This window comes from Haplochromis burtoni, unplaced genomic scaffold (genome assembly GCF_018398535.1).
Source record: "Haplochromis burtoni strain Fernald_Lab_line unplaced genomic scaffold, NCSU_Asbu1 Contig_41, whole genome shotgun sequence".
NCBI classification, from domain to species: domain Eukaryota; kingdom Metazoa; phylum Chordata; class Actinopteri; order Cichliformes; family Cichlidae; genus Haplochromis; species Haplochromis burtoni.
In genome coordinates, this window is record NW_024582402.1 from 989,984 (window position 1) to 1,016,178 (window position 26,195).

General features: G+C 41.0%; 1 protein-coding gene across 1 annotated transcript; it reads right to left on the bottom strand.

Annotated features, from left to right (window-relative positions):
• Positions 1-90: 90 nt before the first annotated feature.
• Positions 91-26,195, bottom strand: dnah9l (dynein, axonemal, heavy polypeptide 9 like). The gene is made up of 70 exons (XM_014333079.2): positions 26,131-26,195; positions 25,848-26,006; positions 24,593-24,676; positions 24,316-24,474; positions 23,750-23,872; positions 23,360-23,482; positions 22,883-23,107; positions 22,553-22,771; positions 22,092-22,259; positions 21,838-21,963; positions 21,638-21,745; positions 21,414-21,545; positions 21,172-21,332; positions 20,574-20,730; positions 20,310-20,455; positions 20,076-20,192; positions 19,851-19,989; positions 19,385-19,477; positions 19,054-19,248; positions 18,171-18,248; positions 17,889-18,021; positions 17,433-17,560; positions 17,120-17,268; positions 16,861-17,011; positions 16,618-16,749; positions 16,358-16,531; positions 16,038-16,242; positions 15,489-15,654; positions 15,239-15,341; positions 14,772-14,909; positions 14,563-14,664; positions 14,099-14,260; positions 13,861-13,944; positions 13,402-13,511; positions 13,133-13,295; positions 12,895-13,018; positions 12,505-12,647; positions 12,250-12,411; positions 11,955-12,014; positions 11,686-11,859; positions 11,459-11,605; positions 11,115-11,228; positions 10,811-10,954; positions 9,920-10,102; positions 9,767-9,772; positions 9,564-9,665; positions 9,310-9,444; positions 8,032-8,205; positions 7,764-7,896; positions 7,542-7,644; positions 7,288-7,410; positions 6,263-6,467; positions 5,738-5,902; positions 5,494-5,634; positions 5,197-5,367; positions 5,004-5,126; positions 4,719-4,912; positions 4,439-4,587; positions 4,158-4,285; positions 3,891-4,028; positions 3,637-3,726; positions 3,358-3,549; positions 3,079-3,198; positions 2,658-2,717; positions 2,313-2,495; positions 1,880-2,062; positions 1,438-1,553; positions 1,092-1,204; positions 860-1,000; positions 91-338 (listed from the first exon to the last, which is right to left on the bottom strand). Exons 2-70 carry the CDS (start codon positions 25,983-25,985, stop codon positions 91-93), a joined length of 9,678 nt encoding a protein of 3,225 aa, XP_014188565.1. The 5' UTR covers positions 25,986-26,006; positions 26,131-26,195.

The window sequence follows — 26,195 nt, forward strand, 5'->3', positions numbered from 1 at the left end:
TTCCAGTCACTTTGCGCTACTAATAAGTTCAAAAGGGACATCAGGAGCACTGAGGACACACTGCATCTTCACTGAGAACTCTTACACTTTTCACACACTGAGTAGAAGAGCCACTCCGGCCAGGACCCATTTGGCAGGTCGCTCCCTGGTTTTTAGACTGAAAGTCCAAACATACGTGGGTCCTCTGATCTTGGTCTTGTAGAGGGGACACTCGTAGATATTCCTGGTTTCCTGACGGTCACTGGGTACAGCTCGAACTGAGATAACAGGCATGGTTGGGGTCAGTTCCTTTAAACGAGCCTCAGTTATCACTCCGGTCTGAGTGTCCCATCTTGCACCTGTAGTCGGGCGTAGGTGAAGAAGAGAGAAGACTTAAAGCACTTTTGGGGATTTTTATGCCCCATTAACTCTCCTAGCTGCTGTTCAAGGCCATATCAGTTGCTCATCCTGAGAAGTAAGTCTGTTTTTTGCAGAGTATCATGATGTTGCAGTGAAGTTTTCACTTAAATGTGTCAATTAATCATTATATGCTTATTCTATCTAGAAGTTATAAGCACAAAATTGCTTTATGGAGTCCCAGTGATCTCTGATCATCAAATTCCAATCATTAAACCTTGAGCCCAAGTGAACGGTTTACGCTAAACTTAATGAAATTCCCTCAAGCTACTTTGAGATATCGTGACAACAGGACAGACAGACAACTGGAAAACTGTCCCCAGTGCAAAGGTACATATACACAGTTAAATGTATGATTTTATTTGAACTAAAACACAGACAAGGAGAATTATGCACAAAGAAGTGGCCTGTGGTTCTGCAAGCTGCACCACAATAAGCAGAAAATAAGTGGCAGTGTTTCTACCTTCCATATAAAGTCCATACACATATGCACCCTCCCTGGCCGGTTGGTTGAACTCTTCTTTAAACTTCTTGGTCACATCCACTGTCAGATTCACTTTATCAAGAGGCCACTCATTCTTACGTGCCAGAGACTGCATCACAGCTGGAATGCAAGGACACGATGAAATAACTAAGAATTGGTTAGAAGTCAATGTATTAGTACAAATTTTCTATATGCTGTAAATGAATTTTACCAGTGAGAAAGGACTGTGGGTTGAACAGCCCAGACAGCCAGACAACACTGGGCAGAGACAGGTCCTGAGTCCAGCTGTCAAGTTCTTTGCAACGCTGCATCACGTCATTATACCTGACATCAAATGAAAGGAAATAGACCGAGACAGCTGTTTGGATGATGTCAGTCATGTGGAAACTATATAGGGCACTGTAACTCAACTCTTCACTATATGAAATGTATAACAGTACAATACCTTGGCTTATTTGATTCCCTTGCACATTATGCAAAATTGCATCAGCTGAAATTAAATGCAGAGTCTTATATAAGATTTGGGAAATCCATCCCCTGGAGAAAGAAAAACACACCATATTGCCAGGCTGTAAGTTGAGGGGTAGGCAAGCTTGGTCCAGCTATCTGGGACGTTGTCAAAGAACAAGGCTGCCTGTAGCTTCTCCATCTCAGAGGACATGGCCAGTTCACCCTTTGAGAGAGCAACAGTATAACCGCACAGATCAGAATTTATGCATGTAGTAATTTAACATCAGTGAGACATTAACACGTGACCTCTAAAGCAGCAGTGTAAATACTGTCAGAAACTCAGCTGAACACATTTTTGCATAAAGAGCAAAAGCTTCTCTGATTTCTCCTGATGCAGGCTTCTTTTCATCCTTACATCATTTGTTTGACACACACTCTGCTGTGATGACAGTCTGTGCTGTGATGGCTTCTGTGTTTATATATTATCCAGACTAGTTTTCTACTTCTACTGTAAATACCCATTCAAACACACAAAGGTGTCAAGCATACCTTGAGTCCAAGGTCAAGCTCCTTCAGCGAGCGGCGTATCTCATAAATGAGTGTGTTCATGCGCTCACATTCCTGGAAGCACACCAGGATGTATGGCGATCGTTCAGCTGTCTTGGAAGTGATGTCGGTCATGTTGTATACCTCTGGCAGCTTTTCCAGAACTTCATCTAAAATTGATTTCACCTGGATGTGTGTAGAGCAAGTATATAGTCAGTCCAAGATGTTGGATTTACTGGTTTGCTCATTTCTATCTTGGTTCTCCTAGAATTAGAGAAGCGGGCTAACTGTGTTCCTACTGTGAATAATTTAAACATTAGAGGAGTGAATGTATCTGTTTCTGTACTTTTTATCTGTTTTATGACTTCACTGGTCACTGGTTTTGATCTATAATTGTCTTTTTATACCTTCCAAGAAAAAAACCCTGTACATCTACCTTCTCTTCTAGTGTTTGTGAGGCTCCCTCTCCAATCACAACATCAGGGGACTGCAGCTCCAGCAGAGTGTGAAAAAGGTTATCTGATGTCACTGTCAGGAACTCAATTTCTGCATTGGGATGCAACCCATAGTGCACTGGGCTCTCATGGGGCAGCATCTCATCTATGAAATCATGGTAGCCCTGGAGATGCAGAGTAACATATTCATTTAATGAGCTGTACAGTCAGAATTATTTAGTATGAAAACTGGCCTTTAATATTCATTTACATGACAATATTTTTTCAGGGTTTAAGGTACAATAATGTAAAGTAAACTTTAATAAAAACTACTGGATTTAATTTACCTGATAATCCAGGTTGGAGGGAATGACAAATCCCGGTGCCAATGCAAGCTTCCGGTCAAACTAGGAGACACAAAACAGAGAGAAGTATTGTTAGCTGTGGGACTCACATACTGTACAAAACATAAAATTATTCCAAACCCAGACGGCAAAATTCCCTCGGTCTGGTGCAACTGGTTGCCAGGAACTCATGCCAGTATTTTTTTTAGCTTTTATGGACAGTCTATAGTAAAAAAAAAAGTAGTCAATCTGCTCTAACTGGAGCTGATTTTCAACCCAAAATGGTCCAAGTCTGCACAAGAAGAGCAGTTACATTTGGCTACCATATAATGCCTGCGGAGAAGCCTGTTCTTTTTCTGCAGAACACAGCCAGGTTTGCTGGCACACTACGTCCATGTTTACTTTTACTGTCACACACACAAACCTGGTTGGGCTGCATGTATTCTTCCAGATAAGTTCTGCAGAGGCGTCTGTCCCAGTCATCAGTGATGTGTCCTCCATACATGATTTCCCCAAACAAATACCTCAGGTCCTCCCATGGCACCTGTGTCATCATAATTATAAAAATCACTGCCAAAGCAATCACAACCCTAATTCGCCTGTGGCACAGTCACTCGCAGCACCACTGACAACCTCATACATCAGTGTTTCGGTCATCCAGTTATACACCATGCTTCCTATCCACAACAACAACAAAACCCACCTGTGCATTAGCCTCCAGGTAATTGTAAAGGACATTAACTGATATAGTCAGATCTCCAGTGCTGAATGGATACTTTCTGTTCCAACCCTGGGGCCCAAACTTCCTCCTCTCCGCCACACAGGCGTGAAAGTAACAGAGAGAAAACAGGATGGTCTTAAACTCCTGCTCACGGCTGCACTGATCCAGGATGTCCTGGAGAGAGGGCAAAGCAATAAGTGAATTGATAAATAAATCAAAACAAATGCACAAAGAACACAAGGAAAGAAAAAAATAAATCACCTGGTCAAAGTTATCCAAAGCAGCATGTAGATTAGCATGCATGCCTGTAGGAGGTTCATTGGTGATCTTTATAGCATTTTCCAGAATTCCCTGAGTAAAAAAAAAAAATAGAACGTTCATGTCACTGTTAAAGTGTTCAACTGTAATTCAATGAATGCAATGCTGGTATAGGTTAAGACAGCTGGGAGAATAAATTCCTTATGTAGATGTTACATTAAAGTGTGACTTTTCTTGCATGCTTGCTGAATCTTTACCTGTGGGATAATGTGTTCTTGGGCCGTAGATGCCGGCTCAGCGCTCATAAACACTCTGTAGTCTGGATGGCTGTCTTCACAGCAGCGCTCCAGGAGCTTCTCAAGCGCACCCAGCCAGCGAGCAACCAGATGGATGTTCTGCAGGGAAATGGAAACACATAATCAAAGCTCAATAACTGTAGCATACTCCACAGGCACTGTCATGCTGATTTCTTTTTCAGATTATCCCCATTCTAACATAAGAAAATGTGTTTCTTTTAACTGGACCTGCAATATAACCCAGTGACCCTCCTTAGCGGCCTTTTCCATGGCGAGTTCAGCCACAGTTTCCTGTCCTTGACCCAGGGAGACATTGTGAAGCTTCCCAAGGTCAATAGTGAAACCCAGCTTCCTTCCTGGGAAAACAAAGGACTGATTTTTTTTATGTGCTACCCTTAACACTCTTTTAGGTTGTCATTGAATTGTAAAGCAACACTTAAATTATTAATAAATCAACACATTACAGTATGCGATCAGGGTTTGGATGCATGCAGCTTTCTGAACAGTACCTAGCGATTCGACATCTTTAAGTGGGTCCACTCCTGGGGAGAGGATGAAGAAAATAGGGGAGGAAGGACCACTTTCTCTAAAGGACTTTGCAAATTCAGTCTTTCGTCCCTCTGTATACTTCACACCGAGCTTCTCTTCAACAAAGTTCCTAGAGTCGGGTTATATTGACATAAACGAATGAACAAACACAGCTTTTAATAGTCCTTATATGGAAATACACTTAAAAAATAGAAAAGACAAAAACACAGTTAAACAAGCAGGAAAACAAATCCTCATCACCTTAGAGCATAGGTCATACGGTCAGGCCTCAGGGCTCTCATCATGATCAGTTTCTGCAGCGAGCTTTTTCCCTTCCACTCCTGAGGAAACTTCTCCTTCTCAGGACACTCTGACTCCACCAGCTTCTTCCAGCGCTTGGGTGAACCTTCAATATCTCGATCCAGACCACGAAACTCATCAGTGAAACTCATAACCTGGACCGATACAAGAGAGAGAGCAGTTTTTGATTTGCATTGCAATTCAAATGCCAACAAAAATAAATGCTGCGTGTATGTGCCTGTGAACCTTGATAGCGCTCCAGGCCGAGTTGGAAAGAAAGTCAAGGGGGCTGATGTAGCTGTGGTCAATGTTAAAACGCAGCAAGAAGTCCAACTCTCTCACAACTATCTCCTTACTCATCAGGAGCAACTGAAATAGGGAGAACACAGTCAGGGACAAACACAGTCTTTGTCTAACCCTTCCACAAACAAACACACACCTGGAAGGCCAGCTGTGCCGTAAAGGTGAGCTTGTCTCTCTCAAATAGTCCCCTGCTGATGTAGTTGAAGGTGGAGTATGTAACACAGTCTATGAGAGTGTTTACTCTGCTCTTTACGTCGTCACAGGCTTCTGCCAGCTCCACTGCTTTGTGGAAAACAACGTTAAAGGCCTGAGAACAAAAGGACAAATCAATTCGTAGGATGTATTCACATAAATTTGGATATTTTACATCTTATGTTAAATTCAGTTGTTGGTTCCTAGGTTGTGGTCAGGTCCTATATTTGCTTCTGGTTACCTTGAGGCTGAACTGGTACATGGGGTTGATCTTGTTAAGATCATTCATGATAAAGTAGAGCAGAGAAGCTCTGACAGCAACAGGGCGATAGTGCTCTCTGGCCTCGTTTATCTTTACTTCGTTAACTTTTGCTTCCAGAACCTGCGAATGAGAGATGACAGAAAAAAGAAAAAATATGAAAGGGAGTAAAAAAGTAGGTTAACCATTCATTTTACTGCAACAACGCAGACATGTAACCCGATACCTTCATCTCAATCTCAGCAGCAGTGTGCTTTGTGGTCTCAAGCTTCTCCACCAGCACATTGTCACCAAGGAAGTTACTCTCTGCAGCAGACAGCCGGGTTAGCAGCTCGTCCTCCAGAAGCTTCAGCTCAATCTTAAACATGTTCTGCTGCTTTGTCAGTTCACTCTGTAGGAAGACGATGCAAATATATAAAAAGAAGCATAAATGGAACCAGAATGATGAAAACCAAAACCTGCAACAGAGATGAAATAATGCCAGCTGGCCTCATTAAACGATGAACTCCAACATGCACTGGGACAGCTAAATAACAAACAGCAAATCGAGTTCAGGTAACCCGGATCTTGTACACAAGAGAGGAAGGCATTAAGTGGGAGATTGCATGCTGCCCCCTTGTGAAGCAAAAGGCAGTGGTTGGGGAGAGGAAGGCCTTAACTTTTCTTAAACTCTTAGACTGCCGGACCCGGACAGGCAGTACAAAAAGGACAGACTCATCAACAGAGAACTCCATCAACTGTTCCACTCTACCTTAAGCTGCTCAAGGTCTGGCCTCTCTTGATTCACCACCTGGGCCAGGAGCTGGTCCTCCAATCCATCTCTGGTCACTGTGAAATTAATGAGGGTGGTCTGGGCTTGAATCTCAGGCTTATAGTGAGGACTAGCCAGCTTAGTGTGGAGAATCAGTCTGAAGGCTGGGTGGAAGAAACACTCTTTGTCTCCAACCTTTATACAACTGTAGCAGCGTAGTAGCAAGGAAGAAGAAGAGAGTAGAGCATGATAAAATGAATGAACCCAGTGTCAAGTGAATGATCTTCGATACATGGAAAAGTGGCATTGATGAGCAAGTTGTGGATAAGTGATGAGATCCTTACTTCCTTATACCCCACCCCTACCCCTTTCTACCTTACCCACTTTCCCCCATACCTCCTTAGACCCCCCCACCCACCCTTCCAATTATCCTCTCTCTTTACCCACTCTCTACCATCCCACCCCCACCAGCCTCCTAACCATTTTCTCCTTCTGAATTTACCCACTTCTTCTTCCTTCTGATCCATAACCCTTATACCACCTTGTCTGCTTTCAACGTGTAAACATGTATTGAAAGGTTCACAAAACCCTACAGACAGGACTGAACATAGATCAATATATTTCTGATGAAACACATCAGCTCTGTTCATGTGTTCATTTTTTAATAAATATGTGAAAATTGATTGAATTCTCCTGGAGTCTTACAGTTTCTTTTCTAGGTCACGTTTAATCTATAACAACATCTTTTTTTGTACTTTACTGGCAGATTTTGTTTTTACGGGGCTTTTGTTTTTCTGTGTCCTTATCTGCTACTATCTGCCCTGATGGCTAGGTGAGTACTTAACCAAGTAATGCAGTAATTCTTCAAGGAAAAAGCTTTCCCTTAAATTGGGCTTCATTCACTAATATCTGTGTGGAAATGTTGTTACCCTGAACCCAAAATAACTGCATCTACAAATTTAGTCCAGTTCTTAAAGCATCTGCAGAAAGGAGAAAAACTCGATCACAGCAATTCTGTGTGTTACCTGCCCTTCTTGATTGTGTGTCGACCCAGAAGGGGGTCAATAACGGGGTCAATGGTCTCCTCGAGGTTCTCGATGAGGACAGTGTCGCCTGCCACTACAGCCTGTTCAATAACATCTACATATCTGGAACAACATTTAAGATTAATTTATAAAAACTGTAGAAATTGTAGCACTGTTATTATTTCTGAATTGCTACTAAACAAATTTACACATCCTCGAGGCCTCAAGCAAGCATCAACAAAGGAAACGCTCACCCTCTCTGCCCCAGACTGACAACCTTGAGGCTGTTACCATAGCGACTCTTAATCCATTTGATGCCCTGCAGCTGAGGGTCGATAAGGAGAGGCCAGCGCTCACCTGCAACAATAAACTCCTTATTTATACACGGAGATGTGCTAAGAAGAAAACCTAGTACCGTAGCGTTTGTAATGTTTGTTATAAAAAGCCAGTTACACTAAGTGAAAAACTCCACTCACAGTTAGTAAGTATGGTGGCATTCTGGGTAGACATTTTGTCTCCTGGTAAGCCTTCATTGTTCCACTGGGCAACCATTGCATCATCAGTCAACATCAACACTGGATCTAAGCCCTCCGTCATGGGAATGGACATCTGATAGAAACAGTGGTGTGTGTTCATAGAGAAATAAGACACAATCTGTTGTGGAACGGCAAAGATACTGGAGGGAATAACTGCATTTGCAGAAGAAAACTAAAAGAAATATCTCAGTGTTTTAAGATTTTAAACCTTCTGGCTGTGTAGGAACGGCATCCAGAGGTTGTCCAGCAGCTCTTTCCTGTACTTCTTTGAGAAGGATCCGGCATAAGAGATGAAGGCTGCGGTTAGAAGGACGTCCCCACAAAGCGTTTCCTCCTGCTCATGGTACTGAGCCACTGAGTGAGCCCAGCGCACGTTCTCACTCTGAAAAACACACACAGACACAGACACTGCTCTGTGTAACACTCAGACAGTTTTTTAAAATGGTCTTGAGCAATAGTAACCCAGGATTTCTGAAGGTCTTTCAAATTTTTTCTTTGGATATTGGCTGCTTTTGAATCCTTAGGTTTGTTGTTACTAGCAGCCTACAAAAACACATAATTTGTTTTTATGTCTTCAGTTAAATCTACCAAAAATGCAAAGATAACACAGTTTGACAGGAATAAAATAGTATTAGAGCTATTAGCCCCAAAAACTGGCAGCAGCATGGTGTGTAGTATGTCCCTAAAAAATTTGAGGGAAACCTGGCAAGTGGAGGGCAAAAGAAGTGGCAGGCATTAAAAAAAAAACAATCTAAAGCACATGAACAGTATCTGAACAGTGTCCTCAAGAAATAAGAAAAAATTTAACAAAGACACAAAACACAGAAACAATGACACAGGATCCGAGAGATGCATCTAGCCCTTAAATGAACTGTTCCTTGAAGTGTATTCAGAAATAGTCTCAGTGGAGGGGTCGCTGAGACTAAGAGGTTCCCTTTATTAAAGAGGGGAAACTGGGGGAAAAGACTGAGGTATGACAAATACACAAGAACTGGACTGAAAATCAGTGACAACAGGTCTGATGGAGTCATGAATACAAATGTCACATTTGTGGTTCAAATGATTACTTAATTCCTCAGCGTGACAATAATCCTCAATGCACTTCATATGCAGTAAAAGCATAAATGGATAGAAAAACGCACAATTAACACTATCAGAGCCTGGACATCAACATTATTGAAGCAGTGTGGGATCATCTGGACACAACAGAACAACAGTCAGTCAACATGCAAAGAAGCGCTTTCAATGTCCTTCAAGCTGCCTGGAGAGCTTTTCCTGAAGACTACTGGAGCTTCTTGAGAGAGTTTAGGCTGTGTTGCACAATAAAGGTAGTCATAGCAGGCAAAGTCTGTTTTTGCCTATACTGTATTTCCATGTAGGTCAGAACATTTTTAAGTAAATCACTGAATCCATTTCCCTTTTTCCCCAGCAGAATATAAAGAAATGAGAGGTGGTTTAAGTCTTTTGCACAGCACTGTATACTTACCTCTAGTCCTTTGACCAGCCGATTAGCTAGCTCTATTGTCTTATTTGTGCGGTTGACCTCTTCCTGAAAGCGAAGTTTCTCTGATGTTGCCTTCTCAAAAGCTATTTTCAGAGTTTCCAGACTGCTATCCAGCTCCTGAGAAAGGAGAAAAAGGAACAGATGAAAATATTATGAATGCTGGCATTTGCAAATAACTAATTAATTTTGTTGTCAAGCACCAAATAATCCAATCTGTCCAATTTAAACAGACGTACAGCTAGTTTTTTCCGCAGGGCGTCTAGCTTCTCAGCAGCCTCAGCCAAATCAGCGTTAGCCTGAGTCAGACACATTCTCTTCATCTCTACCTCGCAGAGCACCTGGAAACAAGAACATCCTTACAGCTGAAACTAAAGTACAGTATAACCTTTGTTATAAGGAACATCCTATAATAAAGAAATAAGAGAAGAGATGAACTTACAAAAATCTATCCAAGGCAGCACAAGTTTTGGGGAAAAAGGCAAAAAAAACAAATCAAACAACAAACTCAAAGTGTTTTACACAGAAAAAAATATAGCAAATGGATTAGCTTGGATGACACTAAATATATGTGGCAGATGGTTTAGATGTGTACCTCGTGGAAGCGGATGATGTTGATCACCCATGCACAAAGGCCCGCAGCAGCAGAGGATTTCTGTTTTACAAAGTCAGGGTTGAACTCTGGGTCACTGAGGTACTCATCTCTCACACACCTCACCGTGGCCTCGGGGATGTTCTCTTTGTCAAAGTTTACCAGAGCCTGCAGGAAGTCATCCACCTGCACAAGCATTTGTGTGCAAACGGGTGCGCGTTAGATCAAAGGGTTTCAAATTAACAAAATCTTTTTCAACATTTTTGAATTCTAAATCCTGAGTCAAAAAGTAGAATTAACTAAAAAAACCCATATCTGATCTACAGAGTGTGAACATTGCTTTAGTTGTTACTTTTTTCAACCAGCATAGTTCCTCACAGGTTAAACCTCTCTTTAAAAAAAAGAGTTTTTGAGGCAAGGCGGTATCAACAACACAGGAGGTATTAACAATATGAAAGAACCTATGTTACAAAAATTAAATATGAATGGGTTCATCAAAGTATAAAGTATATCAGATTGAAAAGTGCCAACAGTCACACAACAAAATAACTGCAGTCGCAATCAATATTAAATTAGAGTTGTGCAAGGATGAAGACTAAAAGAGAAGGTCGTGTTTTAAATGTTAAATATTTTTTTTATCTCAGATGATTAGAGAGATTTTTTTTTTGGTTCTGTATTCGTTTTTTGGTTTTCATTCATCCATTTATTTTTCTAATAGTGTATCCAGTTCGGGTTTGCAGGGGGACTGGAGCCTATCCTAACTTTCATATGAAAGGTTACATACAGTACACGGACAGGTCGCCAGATCTACCATAACATTAACCTAAAATGGATTTACTTTGGCGGTCTCAAGCCATTAAATGAAGGAAAACTAAAACCTAAAAATCGTATCACCTTGCTCATGACCACCTTGGAAGCTTTCCAGCTGCGATCTTTGGGGATTCGGCCTTGAGGAGCCAGTAGCACTAGAACAGCTGCTGAGACGTTGGTGACGATGGCTGGAGGGTTGGGAAACGTCCTCAGCTCTGTCAGGTTTAACTAGATCAAACAGATGCACACGAATGCACAAACGCCCACATTTTTAATCAGGGGCCTGAGCTCAGGACAACTTTATTAGATTTCTTTTATGCTTGCAATGGACTCATAAAATAAATCGAATGAAATGAAGTAAAACTTTATGTGTGTGCAAGTGTTTTACTCTGTTGAGTGTATTGAGAGCTGTGTTGGCTGCCTGTAGGGCAGGTTCAGCCTTCGCCAAGTCCTCTTCAGTCTCCTGTTGCTGTTTGGTCACTTTAGCTTGGATTGCTGCCACCTGAATCACAAAAATACAACACGCGTGTGTGTGTGTATGCTGTGAATGGATTGCTGAAAGTTTGGCTTGTTTCAGACCTATGTTATTACTTCTCTGCCCTCTCTTCTCTAATGGCCCTCTCATTGACAAAGTGGTTTAAAATGAACCTCAAAATGTGCAGTAATTCTGAAAATACATGGCGTTAAGTCTGTCATTTTGCTGCTCGAGAGGCCCTAGAATCACACTCTTACCCTCTGCTCCTCACCGTCAGCTACAGCTCTCTCTTGGTTGAGCTTGTCTGTCTGTTGTCCTATTTTAGCAATGAGGGCTTCGATATCTGTGTTTCTCTGCCACAGCTCTACCTCCTGCACTGCTAACTTGGCTTTGAGGTCCTCCACCTAAAGAAAAAAAAAAGTAAGAACAAGAAACACAAACTTTTGTATACACTGGTGCAATGTGGTGTTTTTTCCCCCCTGACCTGTGACGCGGTAGTCAGCAGTTTTTGAAGTCCATTCTCTAATCTTTCCATCTTCTGAGTCAGCTCTGTGCGTTTCTTTCTCAACAGGTTGTCGTACAACTTCATAAACTCTAGGAAACTCTTTGGCGTGGTATAGTTGAAGTGCTTCTCATTCTGCTGGTATTTGACACTCACCTGTGAGGTGAATTCACAACAAGGAAACCAAGAAATCGTATCAAAGAAGACATCAAGAGAGGTCATCGCTCGCAGTGCTGTGCAGCAGCTCTTACCTCATTGACACTCGTGTGAGCGTAGGAGATGAACTCACTGATAGATGCTCTCACATTTGGCTGCACAGTATGAACACACACATTGACTCACTTCACTGAGAGAGTAAGAACAACCTTCTTATTTGATTTATTCACATAAAAGTAGCTATAGACATGTGTCTACGTTAAAAGTTATTTTAGTTCCTATTTATGCTTATTAGGTATCTACTATTTGAAACACTTGCATAATCAGCATCAGAGTTAGTACTTTTAAAAGCAGCTTTAGATTGTATCACAGAATTTAAACAAGAAGCACCTCCAGTCCAGGTATTTTCTCTATGAAAGTAGAGCTGACGGACTGCAGAGCAAGCTGAGGCCAAGAGTGGAACCAGTTTATGGCTGTACAGTTTACTAGGGCTGGAAACTTCCGTGCACGTGTCCTTAACGTGAATCCAACTGGAGAGAAACATAAGACGACCTGGAGGGCAGAAAGGGTGACAAAAGGAGAAGGTGAGATGACTATCAACACTAATCATTACATCATGGTTTCTACATGGTTTGCATTATAGACCTTGAGCTGTCTTCGTATCCTTTCGATGAAAAAGCTCCAGCAGTTGTCTCTGGTATCTATGAGTCCTAATCCCCTCAGCTCCATACGGATTGATGAAACAATCATATCTGCTTCTTCATCACTAAAAAGGTCAGGAATATCCCCTACAAATGCAAAGAATGCGAGCTCACTGTGTATTTGTTCTTTCTTATATAGTCACTCTTACTTGGAGCAGGTCTATGTGACCAAATGAGCCTTCTTTGCTATCTATTCAAATGCACAACTCTATGCTCTCAAAGCCACTGACACCATCCAAAAATAGTTTTTGCAGAAATGACATTCATTTCTTAGATCTGACAGCTATTAAAGCAGAAATCTCAGTTATCTCAGTTCCGGTCTGTGTATCCAAACCTGAGGCCAGCATGTCGTTGATCAGCACCAGGAAGCGCTCATCTGGAATCTGGGCATCTGTGTGAAGAAACACTGTCCCAATATTCTTCACCCCCACCTTTATATACAATGCAGCTATGTCACTCTGCAGACAAGGGTTGCAGCAAACACAAAGCAGGGAAAAAAAATATCCCAAATCATTCAAAACAGATGTGTTATGATATACAACCGTGTTTTGCATGTGGAAGTGCATATTTACTTTGAGGTCATTGATTCCATAACCTTTACGCAGTGTGATCTGGAAAACCTCCAGCATGCTGAGGAAAGCAGCCAGTCGACACAGGCTCTGCTTCCCACTCCCACCAACCCCAACCAGCAGGGCATTACCATAGGGGGCCTCCAGTATACGACTGATGCGACACCTGGGTACAAACACAGAACTGATGGTATGTTTCTTGCCTGTGGTTTACATTTACTTTGTAAATTCTTCTTTGTGCATGTTAGTTTGTGTCTGTGTGTGTCTCTTACACATGCTGGATCGCTTCTTCAAACAGTACCAAGTCCATGACAGCGTGCAACTCATTATAGTGCTCTAGAGCATCAGCCAATGTCTTCTGGAGCTTCTCCCAGTCTGAAGCCTGACAAGAAAGGAGAAATAAAACAAATAAACTTGTCTCTCTTGAGGAAAGCCAGCACTAACCCGTGTCTACGTGGTAAATTCCATATACAATGAAACTAAGTTGCCACACACATATCAAAGACAGGCAATCTTTTTGCTAGCGACAATACAGTCATCCTCATTTCTGGTTTCTGTCAGAGCAGATACGACACATCTGGAGGCCACTAAATAAATATGCTACAGTACAGATTCAAGTAATGAGCAATTAAACTCCCATAACGTATTTGGCTACACTCTTAATTCTTATTTTAAGCTCCATCAAGAACTTGGAGTGCAGACAAGCTTGTGTATGTATGAATCTGTCAGACCTGGTGATAGCGAGGCTCTCCCACTCCCTGGGCAAAGTGGCAGTACACCAAAGGCTGGTGGATAAAGATGGACTCATCTATTCCCTGGAGAGGTTGGCAGGACAAACAAACAAGAAAATACTTAACATGCCATAGCTGACTTTAATACTAAATACCAAAAGCATCACTTCTGCCATACTTCTTACATTTTGAAAGATTTTTAAGATTAAGGTTGCAATTTGAATCGCCCATGTCTTACTTCAAAATATCTCTTGCCAGTGTCCAACAGGATTTTATCAAAGAGTTCTACATCTTTTTCTTCCATCAGTTTGTCTGAGTAGACCCTGGAGCTCTCATGCAGCCACAGGTGGACCAGGTCCATGGGGTAACGGATGCTTTCTGGCAAGGCAAACAGGATGCCCTATACAGAAATCGTATTAATAAACACATAACTATTCCACGAGAGAACTTTTGACACCAGAATTTTCAGTTTTTCAGGATTAACATTCCTACAAAAGTCAAATCTAAAGCAAGCTGCCACCAATGACAGTTTTGCAAATGGATTCATATGACGTTTTCGTATTTGCTACCACGAGTGAAAAAAGGAGTCAACAGCATCCTTTTAAGCAGTTCAAGGAAAAGATCTTCAACAGAAGTAAGTATTATTTCAGTTATATTTTTATGTTTTTATTTTTTTCTGGATGACTGAGCAAAGTGTGTTACCTGAAATATGTTGGAAAGGTCTCGCAGATTGAAGATATAGTGGAAGCGTATGGCTGTAGGAAGAAAGTTCTGGCTAATTTTCTGGTGCAGGCAGATAGCTGCCTGTTTGAGGAGAATCAAAAGATAGTGACACAGAAACAGATAAATGTTGTCTCAAGTCAAGTTTTAATAGAAATGAATGCTGCACTGGCAGTGTAAGTGTACAGTACCTGAATGAGAGTTCCAACTGAGCGAGAGACCCCGTAGCTAAATCCTCCCTGAAGAAAGTGAGCTGACAAGATGCTGGAGAAGATGGTAGCTAATGCATCAGCACCGGGGAAATGCACTGCAAACACTGAGAAATGCCTCTTAAATGGAGGCAGTAAAGATTTTACCAACAGTAATCTGTGGCTGGACCCACTTAAACTGAGAAAGCTGCATTCTGAACTACCTTTAAATTTTTCTTATTAGCCAAAAAAAGTTTCCTGCCTGTCTTTGGCTGTTTTTCTTTTGTGTTTCAAAGGAAAACATAAACATGGTTCCCTTTGAAACAAATTTTTCTAAATAAGTATTCAATGAAATTATGTACAAAGCCATAGTGATCGAGTATAGTTTCAGTAGATAGGAGAATTTTGATAATAACATTTATGAACAAATAAAATTTACGCATAAAGAACTTGCAAATGTGTGGCAGTACCTGCAGTCTGGGGTTGATAGAGAAGCTTCCAGCTGTTGGGTTCATACAGGTGATATACTGGCAGTTATGGATTTCTTTCAAAACCAGCCGCTGTCTGTCATACCTACAGTACAAAGATCTGTTGGTTAAAATTCACACTAAGCACTAAACTCTGTAACAGTTGTGTACAGAGTATATATGTGTATTTGTACACTTTGGCAGTATGAAATCAGTATAAATATGCGAGTCCATCACGTGCGTCTTATCCTACCAGTGGCTGTAATCAAGGTGCTGGCGGATGAGGGTGTGTGGCTGGACAGTCCCATAAACATCCACCTCAGGCATGTTGAGGTCATCTATGAAGTAGATAAGTCTCTTGGCGGTGGGAGGGCCAAATTTACGACCAGCTTTCTTCTCTAGAGGTTTCTCCAAGATGCCTGGAGTACATTTAATACACAAGTTTAGGAAAATGACAAAGTGACAACAGTCTTCACAGAAACTCACTGACTGAAAATCTGAACTGAAATTTGAAGGAAAAAAGAATTGAAGATACAGGGAAACTCAGAATTTTTTTTTTATGAAGCCTGTGCCATTCAATCAGTATGAATAGGCAAACACAATTAGATACTACCACAATAACACAATGCATAGACAGGAAGCACACATATCTCATTAGAAGCCTTTTTTCAGATTATTCGATTTGTCTTATTATATTTCCCTAATTATTAGATTATTATATGTATTATACAATTTGTTCAATTAATAAAAAATACACATGTGAAAAAATCTGTTTGTGTATGCTCGTTTCAGAGACTCTTACGCTGCAGCATGGCAGATGTAGTGTAGTAGTTGAAGGGAACTTTTGCTACTATGTAATCCTCCTTCAGCTTAGCGACTTTATCAGACACCAGAATAGTTTTTCCCACTCCTGCATTGCCCACTAACATGATAGGTTTGCCTCTCTGAAGCAGAAGGTCCATGAAGTAGGTGAGACAGATGGTCTCTGGAGTGTGGACAAGCACCGTCTGAAACAGACAGTGGATGAGCGTGCTGAGAGATCTAAATCAACATGTTATAATTATAAAGGACACTCTGGCCTGCTGTAGACAACCACACGCATTCATTAGTCTAATAACATACCTGTAACGGAATATCAGGCTCCAGCTCAAATGGCACCATCTTCTCACTCCACGGAGTAAACTTTTTAGTCTCAGGGTCAATGAAATAGTCAAAGACTGTCCCTTGTGAGGGAAACTTTACGGCTCTCATCTCTTTGGACCACCAGCGGCTAAATTCAGCACGGTAGTCATTGAGCTATAAAGGTAAAAACACTGTCATTATATGGTATAATAATGTGAATTATCTGATACGATTAGAAGGAACAGTTAGTCACTGCACACATGATCTTGAAAGAGAGCGCCTCCAAAAGCCCAGACGCAGGCAAAGACAAAGTAGATCTCATAGAGTTCTCTGGGAGAATCGGCTGGAGTGTTGTCCTCAATCAGCAAGCAGTCCAACAACGAGCACAATGTCTGATTGAGCAAAACACAGAAATGCTGCATGTGACTGAACAATAACAACAGAAAAATATAATATTATGGCTCTGCAGGCTGCATTTGATATCCATAAAACCCTACATGTACCTGCACCATGCTGTTTTCTGGAATGGGTGTGATGGTTTTCAGGTTGCAGCGAACTTGTTCCAGACAGTATGGCACGTACTTATCAAACAAAATAGTGAGGTTGGCTCGCTCTGACTGGGCTTGCCGTGTGTCGATCCAACTTGTCACATAACTGAAAACACAGTAAAGGCAGCTCTGCTAACCAAGATAACCTTAAGAAAATCAAAGAAACAGAAGACTGTGATTTTATGCGTGCATTTAAGCATTGTGTGTGTCTTACGAGCTCCAACCCAAGTCCTGTGGGTTGACATAGAGTATTCCTGCCCTTGACACTGTAGCTGGAGTAGCAGCCTTCAGATGAGAGATCTCAAAGAGAAGACGCATGGACGAGGACAAGCCGATCCTCTCGTTACTGGCAAGTGTCAGAACCTGGATGTGGAGGGAAAAGCAGAAGGAGTGGAGCTCAAGCACTGGTTCAAAAATATAAAGTATGCACTAACTTAATGACTGGCATTGGCAGAAATTGATTACTTATTTGGAGACATTCAAACTCCTGGATGAAAGACAAAAAAAACATAGAGATGATCTTTTACTTTATTGTCATCCATAACTGTGTTGAGTGACTCAATCCACATAGGGTCAATATCCCCATCCAGAACTATCCATTTGGGTCCATCATGGCCCACCGAGGCCAGCTCTCTCATGGTAGAGGAGAACAGACCTGTAAAAGGAAACAGTGACACATGGTAAATCCATTTTTACATACTAAACCATCACTGCAGCAAAAAAGGTATTGAATGCAAAATTGTGAAATGAACTGGTAATGAAAATATTGCACACGAAACCTATTTAAACAGGAGTGGGCTGTGAAATAGAAAAAGTGCATTAACTTTCTAATTATTTCTGAGAGGAGGCTTTGGAATAAATTATGGTCTTGGCACCAAAATAAATCAGACTTGACAGCGACCCAAATTCTGGAGGAAAAACTGGTTCTCTTGATCATCATTTATTGCACATTAAATCCTTTGTATAATCCTCCTGCTTCTCACCATCCTTCCACTCTCTGGTAGCAGGGTGCAGGTATCCAAACAGCTCATCTGTGGTAACAGCTTTAGGGTTAATATCATTCCATAAGGGCTTCATCTTCATGTTTGCATAAGTCCTATGAAGGGTCTTCAAGATCTGATAAGTAAACAAGATCATTTATATAAGTAGTTTTAGTTAATATGTTTGGGCATATTTTGGGTATAAGAAGTTGGATCACACAGATATTAAAAAACAAAACCAAAAACACATAAACAGTTTTAAAAATGTTCTTTAGTTAAGTTAACCTGACTTTTTCCAGTACCCGGGCCACCAACTACAAATACAGAATGTCTAACAGCCAGCAGCTCCTCCAGCTGGGTCACCTGCAAACATGGAATCACATTAATGGTGGGATTTCTGAAAAAAATACTCTAAAATACTGCAAGTTCACTCAGAAAGATGTCTCACCTTACAATAAAAAATACAACCAAAATTATTAACAATTAGTTTATGTTACAAACCACAAAGCTTTATATATTGTTCCTCTATTGACCTGTGGGAATTATGCATTTCCCCCAAGTTAAAAGTAGCTCAGGACTTTATGAATGTGTTTGTAAAGTGATCTGGCATGTTGATTTCAGCTCATCCTTAACTATCATTGCTCATATGCCACTGGAAAAGAAGCAGCTTATCACTTAATTTAATACTTCAATTAGATTTTACAGATTTTTGTCTATTAAATCACTAATTGAATGAACACAATAGGAGGCAACTGATTAGTGTTTATATATTGGAAGTTTTATGAACTGTGTGTCTGTATTTCCTTATTCCCTGCAAAAAATGGAAATACTGCAGGGAAAAATGGAACGAGGAGCAGCCACAGTGAACTGTCAGATGAAGAGCTGCAGGTGACAGACTCCACACCTCCAGCTTCACAGCGGGGTAACAGATCCTTTCACTGTGCTCTGTCTGCAGACTCAGGCCATGCACGGTATGAAAACCACATCACGGTTGCTCACAGAATGATGGAAAAAAGGAAAATAATCCTTTGACATTTTTATTATAACAACTGTGTTTCTTTTTCCTACAATTCTGAGAAATCTAAAATTAACGTTTGTTCACCGTTACCACCACTAACGAAAGGTGTTGCCAAATAAACTATACTATATAATAAAAACACAGATGAACCTTAAGTATGAAATTTTCCTCTGGTTGCAGACGCAGCTCACTGACTGACTGGCGAACAGCATTTTCTAGCTTTGGGTCTCTCTTCCTGGGCACATCCAGCTGTGGAAAGAGGTCACTGATCAACCCAAGGAAGATGGGAACATCACTCGTCACGATCTTAGGAAGGTTGAAGTCTCTAAGAGCCCGCATCAACACCTGGTGAGACAATATTGGACGCACAGTTTTGATGAGGCAATTTCTGACAACCTCAAATTTCTGGAAACAACCATGAGAGCTGAAACACTTCAGTGTAAAGAACAGCTCTCATTAGTGATCGCGAAGAGATACACACCTGTTCTTCAGGTCTGCTACGCTCCTCTCTCTTCAGAGATCCAGCCACAACCAGCACTGATTTGATAGCCCGCAAACCCCAATCATAATGATCCTGACAAAATAAGCATTTAAGTTTGTTGATGTTATAATAGAAGGACACAAACAGCCAGTTTAAGCTGAGAGCTAGTACTCTACACAGTATAAGCAAAAATAGTTGATATTTTTATTATTTACTATATTCACTACATCACACACAGAGGAACTGGAATATAAATAGGAAGATTATGGTGACTAATCTTCACACCTAAACACAAAACCATAATCTGATGAATAGTACCACCACTACTTTGCATTTTAATAAAAGCTGGACCACACTTCTGATGCGTATAAGAACATTGACAGCGAAATTAAATTCCTCTTCTTCCCTCCGCTCATCAGAAAACCCCCTGAAGAAATAGTCAGACAAATTGTTTGTATGTACGCACTTGTTTGGATAGCAGCTCTTTACAAAGAGTGTAGAGACTGATGAATTTGCGTGCCAGTAGCCGTGCATCTATGAATCCTTCGGCCACCAACATGATCTCACAGATCAGTTCAAAATCTGGGATCACCATCGCACAGGGCCTGAGCATTTAGAAAATTAACCAATAAATAATCATATAATAGCTGCTATTCATTGCACGCTAAAGTCTCTTTGTCTCATATCAGACCTGAATAGAGCCTTGAGGTTCTCTGGGAGCTCTGCTCTTCCAGCATAACCTGGGTTCAAAGTGATGAAGATTCCTACTGTTGGCTTCAGCTCAATCTCCTCCCCCAGAAAATGAAACCTACATACACAGCAACAAGTGCATGCTGCTAAATGGATGCTTAGAAAATATATAGAATGGATTAGTAGACAAATGTATAGATGCTATAACATACATGTCATCATTTCCACATAATACCTCTGTTTTTTGTTGCGTACAGCATCCTGTATAGTCTTGACTTGCACAGCTACCACAGACAGAACGTCCACCGAGATCCGGTTGAATTCATCAAAGCAACCCCACACTCCTGTCTGAGCCAGGCCCTTATAGATGTTACCTATAGACTGGAGGATGAGATGCTATGGCTGAATGGTGGAATAAATATCAATAACAACATAAAAAAAAAAGAATAAATGTGACATTAACGGGCACTAGAAGAAACATCTGTGCAGTCCAGGTTACCTTGTAGTCCATCTGTTCAGAGCAGTTGAACACATATACCATGATACCCAGGGAGCGTCCAAGGTCCTTAGTAGTCTCTGTTTTGCCAGTGCCAGCTGGGCCTGACGGAGCACCACTCATAGTCAGATGGAGGGACTGGGTCAGGGTTATGTAACACCTGTCATGGTACGGTTGAGATTAAATCACAGGAGAAAGAAAGTAATAGATAATTTGGATTCAATGAAGTTGTGCATTTGAAAATAATGTAGATTTAAAGCAACGATGTAATGTATTTGAGTATAGTGGATATTGTGAATAGAAAAAGCAAATATGCAAGATTTTAGTATTTGTGCTTTACTCTAAAATAACAACTATCTCAATCTTTGCACTTACATTTTGCATGGGTGCCTACTATCACGTTCTGCACAGCTTGACTGTAGCATTAAGATGTTTAGTGCTAAAGTAAAGCGGCCTTGTTTTTAGTTGCAAAGCAAGTCTAGTAATTATGCGTGCCCTTACTGTAAGTCGCTCCCTTTAGAATACAAATCATTACTAATGTATGCATTCTGTATACTTTTGCAAAGGTTTGGCTTATGGGAGAACATGTATGTGCACATACCTGTCAGTGAGTGGAGTGATAACCAGTCTGTTTGTATTCCCCAGGTATTCATAGCTAAACTGGAACTGAGCGTCACAGATATTAATGTAACAGTGTCTCATTTCTTCATCCCAGCGATGCCGTAACTGGGACAGCCACGCAAATGCCTGTCCTGATGTCACCTTAGAGACATACAACAGCATCAGGATGGTCTGCTAACTAATGCAAAACTCATTTGAAATAATATCTAATAGTCGCAGTACCTTTTGAGTAATGAGATTGGCGACCACATCTCGAGCATGGACATCAATAGTGCAGACAGTCATAATTTTCTGTCTGTCTCCAGGGGTTAAATCGCCAAGCAGCATGTGGATTAGCGAGTTGAGCTGTGTGATCTAGAAAACCAGAATTCAGCAGACATCACTGACAAATACAATGATGCTACGATCACTTACCAGCCTAATAAAATCTTACATTATGGAAGTACCTGTTTCTTGTTGTAGTCCTTGAGAGCTGTCTCAAATCCTTCCTCCACCCTCTCAAAAGCAATGCCCACATCTGTCGCCCACCACACCTGACTACCAGTCAACCCCACCTGTTGATGGAAGGGAAACAGAGGTGTACAACAGATAGCTTGCATGTTTATAAAGTTAAAATTGTAAATCTACAGACTTTGCATGAACAGACCTGGGCAGGGTAGTCAAACAGCCACTGGTCTCGGGGTTTGTCCTCATAGGCAGCTACAGCTTCCTGTATCTCCTTTCGAACTGTACAGCGCATGGTGGTTTCTAAAGCACTTAACCAACACTCTGCCTGATTAAAAAAAATAAAAATGTTTGAAAAAAACTCTAAAATGAATTGCATGCAATATCATATTTTTTCAAATAAAACGGTGCTGATGTACTTCCACAAACAGAAACCGCATTTTGTTTTCACAGTACCTGTCCTTCGCAGACACAGGGCTCAGAGAACGAAACATATTCTCCCTCTCGACTGTACATCCCTATCGCAACTGCCTCCCCCTCCTCCCCCCGCCCTTCGGCCCGGTCTGAGTCCTTGAAGCGAAGATCTGCTATATTGTCAAACAGCTTCAGCAAGTGTCGGGTCACCTGGAAAAAAATATATATGTGTATTCAAAAGACACACAGACTATTTTTGAGTTTGGTTTTATAGGCTATGATGTTAACAAAGCTCTGACGTTAACAGACCCTGATCTCTGATAACAAATCAAAAAGAAAAAAAGATTTCTTTTGCCTTTCATTATTGTGTTTTTCCATTTTCACTTTTTCCACTCCATAACACTGGAATATAGTTGGTATATAAAGTACAGATAACCACAACGTGCTAACAATCTCTTTATAGATTCTTTCTAGAAAAACATGATTAAAATGTAATCTATCACCTGTCTGGGCTGTGTTCCCTTAGACACAATCTCCAGTAGATCGGAGGCAGAGACAAAATAAAATCTGGGGAATGTCAGTCTCTTGGTCTCCAGGTACTCAGCAAGGGCCTTCTCACACAGAGACAGCCTCTGCTGTAAGGTCTCAAGGCTCTCCAGGAAGCCAGGCTTGTTGGTCACATCTACTACATTACTGTTCTGGACCACCTCAGTCATTAAACTCTGATTAAAACAAACAAACAAATCAAAGGAAATAAAGGGAGAAATGCAAAAAGACATGCTAAAAATATGTAGCCAAGCATGGCACTATATGTAGGCAGAGGTATGATTTACCTGAAAGTCAGTGTGTATTCCCTGAAAGCGTTCAGCATCATTGGCCAGCTGGCAGCGGATGTCATGGCTGTTGGTGAAGATGCTGTTAAGATGGGCCCAGGTCCTCTGGACAGACATCCAAGATGAGATGACAAGGTCTGCCACCATCAGCTTCCTCTGCCATCCACTTACTTCTGCCTGGAAATACTCTATGTACTTACTCATCAGGATATTCTGCAGCTGCACCTGAAAAGAAATGAAGCAGTAACTTTAAATGGCAATTTGTACAAAGAAGCCCTGATGAGCTGCTCTTGAAATTGCATGAACATTTTTTAAATTCCCCATTGCCTATGCATTTATAAAACTAGTCTTTCAGGAGTCAGTAATAAACCCAAGCCGTTCATACTAAAACTATATTATGGATCGCTGGGGTGTTAATATTGCAATTTGAAAGAATAAAGCAAACTGCATATCACATTCTGCAGCAGGCAGGCACACCTGGTTGTCCTCCAGCGTCTCTATCAGATTCTCATCTGCTTTGAGCAGAGGGGTTCCTGTGCTGGCATGAGTCTCATAGGACAGCGACATAATGCTCCATGTCTGGGTTATCTCTGCCAAAACCTAAAAAAACCCCAAAGACAGATACTTCACAAAGACGCCTGTCATTTAAAGACAACCAAAAAACAAGCTAAAGCGTTCGTTAACATTGGCTCATTCCTATTTGTGTGTCATTATTTGTGAGTTCAGCTTTCTGAAACTGCTCATAAATATCTGTTCTAAGAATATGATGAAAGTCTAGTGAGTGCTTAAGTAATTAAATAATCCATCCATCAATAATCCACTACTACAAGATATATCACACAGTAACTGGTTGGTCTGGCGTCTTACCTTCTCAATGGCCATTTCTTTCACGGCCTTGTCTACTATGTTTTTAACCTCATCCTCCACACGATGAAGTTGCAATTCCAGCAGGTCCCCCAAGGTGGTGCCCTCACCCATCACAAACCTAACCTGAAGATTTAAAAACAAAAGCAGACTATGGGTGTGATCAAATTTCAGATAACTGGGTTCATCAAATCCAGAGAAGTGTCTGCAGAACAATGAGAGCACACTGCATGAAAACTACAGCCAAACGAATGGATTAACCCCCACAGAGTGGCAAGTATAATATACCATGAGTAAAACTGATGAAAAGTTACTGAACAAGAAGAGCACTTGGGGCAGTCCTCTGCCAAGACCAAAGCGCTAACAAATTTAAAGAAAAAAACTGTATGAGGACTAAAATTTAATGGGCTGTTCTCATACACATTCTCCACTCCGCCACCAAGTTTAATGAAATTTGGACTTGTAACTTTTGGATAATCTCATTGACACACAGACAAACAAACAAAATGAAAAATGGCACAGCAGATGGTATGAGAGACTGTGTAGCAGCAGCAGCACAGATACCCTACCCCAGTGGTGTTCATAAGCTGTTGCCAGTGTCTCTCCCTGACAGCTGAGTTTTGCAGCTCGTTGACAGCTCTCAGAGAGGTCAATAGGTTTTTCACTGTTGATTCCAGACCCATATAGACATCCCACACACGCACCTCCTTATCCAGCATTTTCATCTCCTTCAACAGACAACAGACATACTCACAGTTATTGAAAAGGTACTCTTGTTTCAAACATGAAACAGTTAAACTGAATCAAAGTTCAAGTATCTATCCCGAGAAGAGTGCTGTACTGTACTTTAGCAAACCGCCGGAGTTCCATGTCCATCTGCTCAACGTTGATTTCTTTCCATGGAGTCTTTGTCCAATCCTCTATACTGGTCTAGGATTTGCAGGAGATTAAGTGCATCATTTGATTATTTTGCATGCAGTGACTCACTATGGAGACCCTGCCTTGTATTAAAAAAAATAGCATATTTGTATTTCCAAAAAGGCAGGATGCTGTGTAAAATGTAAATAAAGTGTTTAGAAATTATGCAACACTTTCAGAATAATGTTCCTCAACTTGAAATAATGTTTATTACACGGAAATCCCTTTCTGTGAGTGTAGTTCACTGTGCCATCTACGAACACAGGTTAAAGCTCTATCGTGCAAAGAAGAGGCCACATGTGAGCATGATCCAGAAATGCTGCTGTGATCTATTTTGAGTTTTGTTTTGCGATTCATTCTTTTTGAATTAAAAGATTTTCAGGGTTTTAGTTCTGTATTAGTCCTGACTTCAGTATTTCCTAGTGCCTATGAGTTGTCATTATTTATATTTCTACTTCGTGGTTCTTGATTACGTGAGTACCCTTTTCTGTGCCTGGTCTGCCCTAGTCTCATCTACATGTCGTGTCATCAGTATCTCAGTGTTTTCAACGCTTTCTGTCTCCCTGGTCATGTTCCTGTGTCTCTCTGGTCTTCCTGGGTTCTACCTGGTTTCCCAATCTCCGTTCCAAGTTAATATGTCTTCCTTCCTATTCCTCATGTTTATGCTTTCCTCTGCCCATAATCTTCTGTTTTATCCTTTTGTCTCCCCAGTCAGTTATGTTTCCATGTATGTTTAGCGCTGGTCCCTGCATCGAGCTCCTGTCTCTGTCTCAGTTTTGCTTCTTGTGTCTCTTTATTTAGATTCTGTTCAGCTGTGTTCACAGGTGTGTTCAATCTGCCTTAATTCCCTTCTGTCTATATACTCTCTGCATCTCTCTCTGTTCTTTGTCGGGTCTACCCTCATGGTGTGTGTAGTCTCTGTCAGTCTGTTTAGTTAGTTTGTTACAGCCCCATCACTGTCCACATTATTTAGCTTTTGATTTCTGTTTTTTTTGCCAGCACAATAAAAGCTGTGATATTAAAGAAAGCTGTCCACTCTCTGCCTGCCACACACCTCAGTTCATGACATGAAATGTTTTCTGTGTCCAACAGAGAATAAAATGATATTTGTAAATTTGTAAATCACTGCCTGTTTTTATTTACATATTACACACCATCCCAACTTTCTGGAGTTCAACCGTACCTTTACAAAGACGACCATATCCCATACTGCTTTGACAAGTATGATGTCAGAGCGACACTGCCGCAGCTGCTTGTATTCTGGGAAGCTGACCTCAAACAGATCAGCTGTGTCCTGCAACTTCTTCATTTCTATCTCCATCGTAGCTACGCCTCGATTACACTGCAGGCGATTTTGATATGTTATTTAAATTTTCTTTAATCACACACTGTGTACTACTTTTGAAAGAAGTACTGTTAAGATTTCTCCTTTAACAGACACTAAAAGAAATGTGCCCCCTGCTCACCTTATCAATAAGCTTATATGGCTCCTCCACACTGATTTTAAAGATTGACTCTGAACGAAATTGTT